General features: G+C 37.1%; 1 protein-coding gene across 1 annotated transcript in view; it reads left to right on the forward strand.

Annotated features, from left to right (window-relative positions):
- The window catches only part of GluRIB (Glutamate receptor IB), a 377,596-nt gene that overhangs the window by 197,600 nt on the left and 167,598 nt on the right, over positions 1 to 12,398 (forward strand). The window contains exon 4 of the mRNA XM_012288273.2: positions 6,566 to 6,715. Coding sequence (XP_012143663.2) covers positions 6,566 to 6,715 — 150 coding nt within the window. The remainder of the gene's footprint in view (positions 1 to 6,565; positions 6,716 to 12,398) is intronic.

The raw sequence follows: 12,398 nt of genomic DNA on the forward strand, positions 1-12,398 counted from the left end.
ACAAATATACTTTTTATTCGCACTAAAGAAATTTCATCAAACATTCCTTTAACCTCCCCTTTGATCCTCGATTTCGTTCAATTACGTCCGACAATCGGCAACATTCTTGCCACAAATAGTACCATCATCCAATACCGCAAACACAACAGAGAAGAAAGCCGGTTTTTTAGGAATTCACGTAGGAACGCGAAGAAAGGGTAGTTTGATTTGTCGGACGACAAAGCGACCGAAACAATGAAAAAGGAACACACGAAATAAAAAAAGGGACGAACAAAAGACAGGGCCGAAACAAATTACAGAAGGAGAAAACGATTAGGTAAGACGAGACGGAATTTCTAAGTTCAATTGAGGGAGAGACTGCGCCGGTAACAAATGAGGGAAAAAATGGCGAGAGGGTTTAAAGCGAACGGCGAATACCGATGTCGAAGCTGAACGCCGAAATACGAGCTTCTCGAAAGAAAAATATGAAGCGTCGTCGGGAGAGGAGAGTTAAAAAGGTGGAGACGTACAGGGTGGAAAAATGGAAGGAACAGGGTGAAGAAGGACGAAGGACGAGAGGAGAAAAGGGGAATCAATGTGAGTGTGAGACGAGTGGGGATGCTGGGCACCAATCAATAGACGCGCGGCGGCGCCCCACCTGTCAACGCTCGCTGAGGTAAACAGGGATAGCCAAATTGCTGTTTAACCCTCGATCGAATGATACAGGCTCACTTTTGACCCGTGAACAATACGAAAGAAAACGGAACGGAATCGGAAGATTCGGGAGAGGGTGGGATACGCAGGAGGGGATGTAGATTGCGTTGGCTTCTGGATTATAACATATGTATATGGGGAATTTTGATCTTTCAATTACTAATTTAAGAATTAATGTAGAAATTTTGTATTTGTAAATTTCGTGTTTTATTTTTGCAAGGTTTTTAATTTCTTAACGTATTAATTTTTGAGTGTGCTTTTGAAATTGGGGAGTTGGAGTTTATTTGAAATAAATAATTGAATTGGAAGATACGGGTGAGGGTGAGACAAGGGGATATGCAGGAGGGGAGGTAGATTGCGTTGGCTTCTGGATTATGACATATATGGGAACTTTCGATCTTTGAATTAGTAATTTAGGAATTAATTTAGAAATGTTGGATTTGTAAATTTCATGTTTTATAGTTGCTAGGTTTTTAATTTTTTAACGTATTAATTTTTGAGTATGGTTTTGAAATTGGAGATTTTTTGAATTGGAAGTTTTGAGATTCTGATTTGAAGAACAAAAGTTTGGATCTTCAAAAGAATTTGGGTATTTTAGAAAGCTTGAGGTTCAAGATGGTGGAATTTAGAAAATTGAAAAATTTGGTTCTTAAAGTTAATTTGAAAATTTCTAATTTATTAAGTTTTTGAATAGTGAAATTTTTGAGCTTCTAAGGTTTACAGTTTCTAAATTTCCCAATTTCTAAGTTGCAAAATTTACAAGCTCCTAATTTGCTAAATTGTTAAATTACTGAATACCAAAGTTTCTACAATTTTATGTTCTTAAATTTTCAAATTACCTAAGTACCTAATTTCCTAATCTTCAAATCCCCAAATTGCCAAATAATCAAATTTCCCAATCACTTATGCTTCTAAATACAAGTTACAAATACTCAAATCCACAAATCCCTAAAATCCCAAATTACCATATTTCCAAATTTCCAAATCGTCGAATTCCCAAGCCCCCTATTCTTCATATTTCTAAATATTCAAATTCCAAAATTTATAAATCACTCAATCCTCCAAATCCTTGAATCCCTAAATCCTCAAATCTCCAAACTCTCATATTCTCAACTTTTCACATTTCTAAATCCTCAAATCCCTAAAATTTCATACTCTCAACTTTTCGCATTTCCAAATTTCCAAATCCCCAAATCCCCAGATTCCAAAATCCTTAAATCACCAAATCTCCAAATCCCCAGATTCCAGAATCTTCAAATCACCAAATCTCCAAATCCCCAGATCCCAAAATCCTTAAATCCACAAATCTCCAAAACCTTGAATACCCAGAACCTTGAATCCTCAAAACCGTGAATACCCAGAACCTTGAATCCTCAAAACCTTGAATACCCTGAACCTTGAATCCTCAAAACCTTGAATACCCAAAACATTGAATTCCCAAAACCTTGAATTCCCAGAACCTTGAATCCCCAAATATCCGAATCTCCAAATCCCCAAATTTCCAAAACCTTGAATCCCCAAATCCCCAAAACCTTGAATCCTCAAAAACCTTGAATCCCCAATACCTTGAATCCCCAAAACCTTGAATCCCCAAATCCCCAAATCTCCAAAACCTTGAATTCCCAAAACCTTGAATCCTCAAAACTTTGAATCCCCTATACCTTGAATCCCCAAAACCTTGAATCCCCAATACCTTGAGTACTCAAACCTTGAATCCCCAAATCCCCAAATCTCCAAAACCTTGAATTCCCAAATCTCCAAATCTCCAAAACCTTGAATTCCCAGAACCTTGAATCCCTAAAACCTTGAATCCCCAAATTCCCAAATCCCCAAATCCCCAAATCCCCAAATTCCCAAATCCCCAAGTCCCCAAATCCATAAATCCTCAATTCCCATCAAACTTCCACATCCCAAATTCCCAAATTTCCTATTCCCTTAAATCATCGCTAATCAGTAAATAAATGTCGAATGCCGCTAAACCCACAAACCTACACTCAAATAATGCGTCTCCTTGCTCACAACTGTACCACTGTTCAGAAGCCACTGTTCCTGTACCTCGCCCCGTCGCAGATAGTCACAGCCATAAGTCGATAATAATGAACAGAAATTGATACAAGCGGTAGCGCAAACATTGTTTAACACCTAAGACGTTGACGCTTGCTCGCGAAACAAGCTTCTAATAGTGTAGTCGGGAGAAGTTTGATGAGTTACGGCCGTAAAGTTGCTCGCAGACAATCAACCATTTATGATCTAACGTGTCTCGGATTTACACGATTCGCCGCCATACCATAGGTTACAACGCTATCGTTCTACTTTGTACACAAAATATTCAGATTGGAAGAAAGCAATTTTTAATACTCTCTTGGTATCGCTGGTGAATTTAAATTATCAAGTTTATGATTAATTTGTCAATTTGTTAATTTGTCAATTTATATTTACATGAGCTCTGGGATATTTGCATCGTTATTGATGTTATTACTAATTTTTGTTTTATGGGAAACATGGTGGGGTGACAAGGTGTTGTTTAATTATGATACTTGTCACAATAAATGTTACAATATTTGTGTATTTTATTACAAGCATATGTTTATTTATTTTATCATAATAAATGTTACAATATTTCATATGCAGTTTTAATTATTAATGTTTGGAAGTAAATTATGTCGGAATTTAAAGATACGTTTCACATCATCATTTTAAATTATTATTTGAAATTATTTTGTATGAAAATAATTGTACATTGTATCAAATTAAAATATGTCTAAATTTAAAGAGACCTGTCACATCACAAAATTTATTTCATTCAATAAACCATCTCGAAGTACAAAAGAACGTCTTCTTACAGAAAAATAATAAAGATCGAAGAAAATGTACTCGCCAAAATCTACGAACGTAAATATCCGAAAGAGGGTATTAACCTCAACTTTCGACTTGTTTTCCAAGAGTCTTGTCAGAAAAGGATGTGAAACGGCTACATCACGTTCGCATTATACCTCGACTGGTTCTGAGGCTGTGGTTGAATTATTATCTTCTTCTGGATATTATTTCACGAACCTTTGGAGTGACACGACTCAAACAGTAAAAACGGTGTTTCGATAAGAACCAAGCAATATTGCATGGAGGAAGGAAATTAGGTCGTGAATGTTTATCCTGTTGTTGTTTTCCACGGGGAAGATGAAAATAACGTTTTACTTGTGAAAATATGCTGTTCTTTTTAGAGACTGCTGAAACACCTGTTGACAGAGTGGACAAAAGATGCTTATGTTTCTGTTTTGAGCAATTTGTTCCTTTGTGAAATTTGGTGGTAGCATTTTATGGATTATGTTACAATTTATTTATAAAATTTAGTGAATTAAAATTATTGTTATAGTTGTCTTTGAATGCAATAATTGTTATTCTAAATTCTAATCTATAGCTATAAATATTAATATATGAATGCCATTCGTATACCAATATTTTATGACGCACATGATGCGTCACTATTTGTTACACCAGTATTATATGACACACCTGGTGTGTCACTACGTATTGTACCAGTACTATGTGACGCACCTAGTGTGTCACCACTCGTGACACAAGTATTATATGACGCACCTGGTGTGTCACCATTTGTGATACCAGTATTAAATGACGCACCTAATGCGTCACCATATATTTTATGAATATTATATGACGCACCTGGTGTGTCACCACTTGTGACACCAGTATTATACGACGCACCTAATGCGTCACCATATATTTTATCAATATTATATGACGCACCTGGTGTGTCATCACTTGTGACACCAGTATTATATAACGCACCTAATGCGTGACCATATATTTTACCAGTATTATATGACGCACCTGGTGTGTCACCATGTATTGTACCAGTACTATGTGACGCACCTAGTGTGTCACCACTCGTGACACAAGTATTATATGACGCACCTGGTGTTTCACCATGTATTATGCTAATGGTAAAATTTTATAGAATATGTAAAAATTTTAAGACTTCAAAAAAATGTCAAAAACATTCCAACGTAATGTTTGCACCCTTAAAGTCAAATAAAGTTGACGTTTAAATATTAATATGTGAATGCTGTTTATTTTCCGCGGAGGAAAGGGTTGTTTGACGATCGAAGCAATAAAGTCACGTGATTCGTTTGATCGTGATACGAGATCCTTTGAGGATATCCTGGATCGGCAGGACGTCGAAATTGCGAGAAGTGGTACGTGCCTGTAGCGGAGACGCGATACGAGAAACACGAAAAATCCTGGAATAATATTACGTAAAGTTACGGGGGGTGCTGAGAAGTTCTCTCATTTCCAGGGGAAAAACGAAACACTCGAAAGAAAGTTGAATTCAACGTCGCGAATTGTGCGAAGTCACCGGGAACGCGTTTTCCACACGACCTCGTTGCTTACTGTTCAACGTTTCTTTAAATCTCTTACCGAAAAACACCTATGCTTCCGAAACATTATTGCTGGAATGGTCACGAAATTCCCTTCTAAATATATTTGATCACACGGAATGAAATATAGGAAAATATGTCTGGAATTTTTCGAAGAGGGCATGTGTACGAATACTTTTGTCCTCCAAAGCTGCGTTAAAATTAAAATATCTCAAAAACTTAGAAGAGCAATTTCGTTATACCACACAAAAATTAGAACCAGTATCGTATAAAAATCCCGTATCTTGCCAATCAGAAAAATAAATATCTTGGAATTTAATGAACGTTTTGCTTGGTAAATGCATCATCGACAATCGATAATAGGTCCGTGTATCGAAAAAGGCCGCGAGCTGACCAGGCACGATCGAGGTTATTATAATTAGAAATTTAGTAGAATGTCGGTTATACGGGTGGTTTGGGGTAAACCGTTGGACAGGCGGCAGCATTAATATCGGTACGTATTACCGACTATTAAACGGCGAATGGATCGACGTAATTACATGAGGAAGAGGGTCGAAGGCCGACAGTGGCTGAGCAGACATTGGCTCGTACTACTGTGCCATATGTGGAGCCACTGGCAAACGTAATTTCTATGCGATCGTATATTCAATACATGTCGGATTATTACATTCTATATCGTAATCGGGTGCATAATCGTATTTTCTTTGATCAGCGGCTTTCCGTAAACCTGAGTAAAATGAAACTCCTTCATGTTGTGATTTTTGACGTAATTCTTCTTTGGTTTCTTTGTATCATTTATTTGGATATTTAGTATCGATATTGGTACATAAAATGTATTTTGAGAGCAGAATGTTTTGTAAATTAATTTTATTTTCATATTTAGATGGAGATATACATATGCAGATATACATGTAAACATATGAAATTATCAAAGTTGTATTTGGTCGAATTAGTTTCTACCTTTAATTTTGTGCGTTAAGGTAATGTAACAGTCCGTAAGAATCTGCTTCAAAACACTTCTGAATTTTATTAAAATTTGTTTAAATGTTCATGGTGTTTCCAAGTTTAAATTTGAAACTATAGGTAAAATTATTCTATTGGAGATATTTTACCTGAAACTTCTTCCTTAATAAATTAAAAATTTCTACTTAACGAACTTCATTAATTTTAGATCCATCTGCGAAGCATAAATGCTCATTTCGTATTCATTTTCATAATATATTTGCAGTGGAAGCTTATCTAAAGTGCTTTCGAGATTCTGATGATCCCCTAAACTCTGCATCCATTTTCCACTTGTTTGTTTTGCATAAAACTTAAGTAGAGTTCGAACTCCAAAAAAATGTCACTCGAATAAATCAATCGATACAACTACACCGATACAATCGTTATTGTTATATTAAATCGTTACCATCTGAATATTCACACTTGTCCTCTTTTTAGATTAGTATAAAACTGATGTGACATATTTCTGATTGCAGGTGCAATTTTTGAGCAGGGCACCGACGAAGTTCAGTCAGCCTTCAAATTTGCGATGTTCAACCACAACCAGAATACAACTCGCAAGTTTGACTTGCAGGCTTTCGTAGACGTAATTAATACCGCGGATGCCTACAAACTATCCCGCCTCAGTAAGTAGAAACTTTATCTATTTGGATAAACCAACGTTACATATTTCCGATATATGCGTATCTTTCCATCAGTTCGTATCGTAAGTTCAGTACGTAACACCTAGATAAACTTTCAGTTCGTAGATTTTGGAAAACTTTCTCATGACATAACATCTATTACATTATGCAAATAGCTGTGACACACTTCGTGCGTCATCTATTACATCATACAACTGGCATATTAATTTGATACGCGTAGTTCGTCGAATATGTCATATAAATAGTACATGACTCACCTGGTGTGTCACCAGCTTACATTGTATTTATAGCGACAGACACACATGGTGTGTTATGCCGTACATTGTGGAAAATGCATATGACACACACGGTGTGTCGTTGCTTGAATCCTATAAATAGCATATGACGCACTTGATGTGTCACCTTTTTTTATTAGCTATTACACCAGTATTATGTGACACACCTGGTGTGTCGTCACTTGTTACACTAGTATTATATGACGCACTTGGTGTGGCACCATGTATTGTACTAGCACTATTTGACGCACCTGGTGTGTCATCACTTGTTACACTAGTATTATGTGACGCACCTCATGTGTCACCGTATAGTGTACCACTACCATGTGACGCATGTGGTGTGTCACCATTTGTTACTCTAGTGCTATGTGACGCACTTGATATGTCACCGTATAGTGCACCACTAACATGTGACGCACCTGGTGTGTCACCCCTTGTTACACTAGTGGTATGCGACGCACCTCATGTGTCACCGTATAGTGTACTACTACCATGTGACGCACCTGGTGTGTCACCACTTGTTACACTAGTATTATGTGACGCACCTCATGTGTCACCGTATAGTGTACCACTACCATGTGACGCATGTGGTGTGTCACCATTTGTTACTCTAGTGCTATGTGACGCACTTGATATGTCACCGTATAGTGCACCACTAACATGTGACGCACCTGGTGTGTCACCCCTTGTTACACTAGTGGTATGCGACGCACCTCATGTGTCACCGTATAGTGTACTACTACCATGTGACGCACCTGGTGTGTCACCACTTGTTACACTAGTATTATGTGACGCACCTGGTGTGTCACCGTGTAATGTACCACTACCATGTGATGCATGTGGTGTGTCACCATTTGTTACTCTAGTGTTATGTGATGCACTTGATGTGTCACCGTATAGTGCACCATTAACATGTGACGCACCTGGTGTGTCACCACTTATTACACTAATGGTATGTGACGCACCTCATGTGTCACCGGATAGTGTACTACTTCCATGTGACACACCTTGTGTGTCACTACTTGTTACACTAATATTATGTGACGCACCTGATGTGTCATCGTATAGTATACCACTATCATATGATACACACGGTGCGTCATCAACCTACTATAAAGCAGTTCCTACCACACATAGTGCGTTATTACTCACATCATAAAAGTGTCATCTGAGTGCATCATCGTTGCATACATGATATACTAAATTCAAAATTACCGATAATGTATGAAAGCATTCTCGTACCATTTGGGCAAAACCGAACGACGTCACCGTGTTCGAGATATCGGGCCAGTATCAAGAACATCGATCGATCGACAATACTCAGGTTCGTACGTGCCAGAACATGCGACATCATGGTCTCCATTGAAAGCTGACAGGGGCTGAAATCGGCGCTGCATCTGGGCCACGAAATAAGTAACGTTTCGCAGAAGATACTAATCTTGTTGCTTCATCGGAACGCCTCTATTTCTCGCCTTTGGAAGTCATGCACGTACGGCGACGTGGATCGAAACACTTGTTATCGTATCGATCGCGAACAGGAAACTCCCTCGCAGATATTACATCCGCGGCGATACGAACATGACACACCGTGCTCTTCATTGTCTTATGAAATTCTAGGCATTTCTTTGTTACGGAACACTGGTTTCATGTTTAAGTACATTTCGGACTAATTTGATTAAATTGGGTGTTAGGTTGAATTAGGTTAGGTTGTGTTTTAAAGTTCAAGTAAATTCACTCACTCTTTTATTACGACAATATGTTTATATTTGTTATAAGATTTGTTATATTTGTTTCGAATCTAGTTTAATTTGCAGTTAGACCAAACTAGGTTATGTTATCGTATATTGTATGTTGGATCATGTTGTGTTAGGTTATGTTATATTCTAATCGAGTTAAGACATTAGTCTTGTCAGTATTATTGATATATTTTATATATTATTACGAATTTTATATTTCACTCCAAACTGTTATTTTTTTATTTAGGTCAGACTAGATTATGTTAAGTTATAGTGTACGATGGTGGATCATGTCGTATTAGGTTATGTTACATTCTAATTGAGTTAACACATTGGTCCTGTCAGTATTATAGATATATTTTATGTATTATTACAAATTTTATATTTCACTTCAAACAGTTATTTTTTGTTATTCAATTTCAAATTGTTGTTTTTAATTGTATTGCAAGCTATCCAACATTTCCAACATTGATATTTCGTTTCATTTCGAGCGTGAAAGCAACTCGAAGGTAGGAAACGGCGGATTAAGGGCGAAAATGATAAATCACGTTGACGTAATGAAAGAAATCGATTTGGCGGCGATGGAAATGAATTTCCAGCTGAGATTCAACGCGCGCCGATTGTCCAGGTGGTGGTGAAACGCGTAGATTTGAAACGCGAACGAGGTGGCCGTCCATCCGCAGGATCGTTTGACGCTTTCTAACCCGGGGGTGTCGGCCAATCGAGCCGAGCTGAAATTGCCTTTGAAGCTGATCGAGTCCGTTCTAAACCGTAAACGAATGGCCACCTGGGTGCCAAAGATATCGGTGTCTTGTCATCGATGAAATCCTTATAGAAGTTTCGGCCAACAAAGGGACGACACCCTTTCAATTCGAACGCTAGACGGTTTCTGTAACTCGATTTGTTCCACGAATGACCGGTCAAAATTAATTTTTCTTCCTCTTCTACAATCATAGAAATACTCCTACAATCATAGAAATACTTGTGTTGGATGAATTTGTATCAATCGCTATTATATTATGGTATGCACAGACTGTCGGAAAAGTAACGGAACTTTTTTAATTTGAGGAAAGCGCCATATATTGAAACAATATTTTATCTGAAAATAGTGTACCTACAAAACACAACAATCAACAACTGTATATGGTAACAACAATCAGCAACTGTATATTATTATATCATAAGTAGAAGGTGTATCTCTTCTTTTAGAACACTGCACACATTAAGTAAAATTCAACGTCCCCTATACTTGTATACGACACAAATTATTGGTCGATTTTTCAGATGGTTCTGAAGGTGGTTATTTAAGATGGTTATTTCGGAAGACGGTTATTTCAGAAGTACCCGAAGAAATAAGATATTTCTAAAGAAAGTCTCCAACCGCACATATTCCCGAAAACCCATGAAGTCCAAAAGAAAAAACGCTCGCATTTCCGAGCGAACGTGACAAGATGCTCGAAATGGTTAAAATGCTCGGTAAATAGCGATCGTCTCGGCAATTCCAAACGGAGAATTCCGTTCTACGGAATTCCATCTACTCGATTCATCAAATAATAATTCCGGCATTTCTCGTCGCTCCGGTGTATTCCTCTTTCGTCGGTGACCCGTTTCCGGTATCTCAGTCACACTCCGCGCAAATCCCTTCGCGTATCAGTTCCAGCTCTCCTCGTCTGTTTCTCTTCTGATATGACGGACATCATAAAATATTCGAGGCACAGAGGAGATTCGGTAATAGAATTCGTCGACTCGCGGCCGCTTGGCTCCGTGGAATCGCGAATATTTGGGCCAAGTCCAAGGGTCATAGGTCGACTATGCAGCAGGTTACGCCACTTAGGGTAGCTCTGCTAATTGTATTAATGCTGGTCGGTTCGTCCGGATCAAGAGGCCGTTGTTATAATCCCACGGTAAGCCGTGTTGCTAGCCAGCCGTATTCATTGTCGAGATGCAACCCGTTTAAATGTTTCCGCTCCCTGAAACAGCGATCGACTTTCAGACTCCTACAGTTTCTTGGACTTCCGTAAAACTTGGATCTAGGGATAATCAGCTCGATGGCGTGGAATTTAAGGAAACTTGCGGAACGGATACCTGATCTTCCTCTTTTATTTATATGATCATTTCTGATGGCATATGACTCATATAATACAATATTATTTATCACTTATGTTACTGTTATTAAAGCGTCGTTAATGTACATCTATCAATTAGTCTACAGGTAATGAGAGAAAATTGTTTTGTGGATCTAATTCATGTATCTACATAACCTATGACATGCTTCTATATAACCTGTAACATTATACTTCTGTGATACCTGTAATATTATACTTCTATAAAACATGTAACATTATACTTCTAAAGGTGTCACATTATACTTCTATAACACCTGTAACATTATACTTCTGTAGGTGTCACATTATACTTCTATAAAACCTGTAACATTATACTTCTGTAGGTGTCATATTATACTTCTATAAAACCTGTAACATTATACTTCTGTAGGTGTCACATTATACTTCTATAAAACCTGTAACATTATACTTCTAAAGGTGTCACATTATACTTCTATAACACCTGTAACATTATACTTCTAAAGGTGTCACATTATACTTCTATAAAACCTGTAACATTATACTTCTAAAGGTGTCACATTATACTTCTATAACACCTGTAACATTATACTTCTATAACACCTGTAACATTATACTTCTATAGGTGTCACATTATACTTCAATGATACCTGTAACATTCTACTTCTATAAAACCTGTAACATTATACTTCTATAAAACTTGTCACATTATACTTCTATGAAACCTGTAATACTTCTACAAAACTTATGACATTGTACTTCTATGAAACCAATAACCTTACATAACCTACAATATTTATTATTTATGAAATGTTTCTGGGATTAGTATTTCTGTCGATTTCAAAGAAAAAGTAAGAAAGTCATGTATTTTTCCGATTTTCTTATCGAAAAACTTCGAATCGTGTAAGTTGTATATTGCATACGAACGTATTGAAGATACAGCACATATCTATTTCTTACCTTTGTCATGTAATATCGAAGCTGTCACATTCTTTTCTGGAGTCTGGTGTGTATCAAGGAAGGGACAAGCGTTATTTCGAATTTCTGGATGCAATTCCAACACCATCGGCGAAGAAACACGATCGATAAATAAATACGAGGGGAGAACATTTTCACATGGTACAGATAAAAGCGTGTGGACGATTTTGAAAATTTCTGGGAAATTGTAGTCAAATTCCATTTCGATTCTAATGTGATTGCGATGAAATTCTAACGAAATTTTATTGCGGGGGAATTATGATGAAATTTTATTGCGATGAAATTTCAAAGGGGCTCTAATAAAAATATTTATAATAGAACTATAGTGTTTTATTAAAGTTCTAATAACGTTTTAGTAAAATTTTATTTAATGAAATTCTAGTGAAATTCGGTGCGTCACTAATCACATGATATAAGCAACATACGGCGCACATGTGTCATCGCTTGAATCATATAACTAGCATATGACGCACGTAGTGAGTCATCGGTTATACTATACAAATATTTTATAACACTTATTACGTCATCGATTATGTGATACGGTTTGCAGATGAGACATATGATTTATCACCAATTATGTTATGTATAAATC

The sequence above is a fragment of the Megachile rotundata genome, chromosome 3 (assembly GCF_050947335.1).
Source record: "Megachile rotundata isolate GNS110a chromosome 3, iyMegRotu1, whole genome shotgun sequence".
NCBI lineage: Eukaryota > Metazoa > Arthropoda > Insecta > Hymenoptera > Megachilidae > Megachile > Megachile rotundata.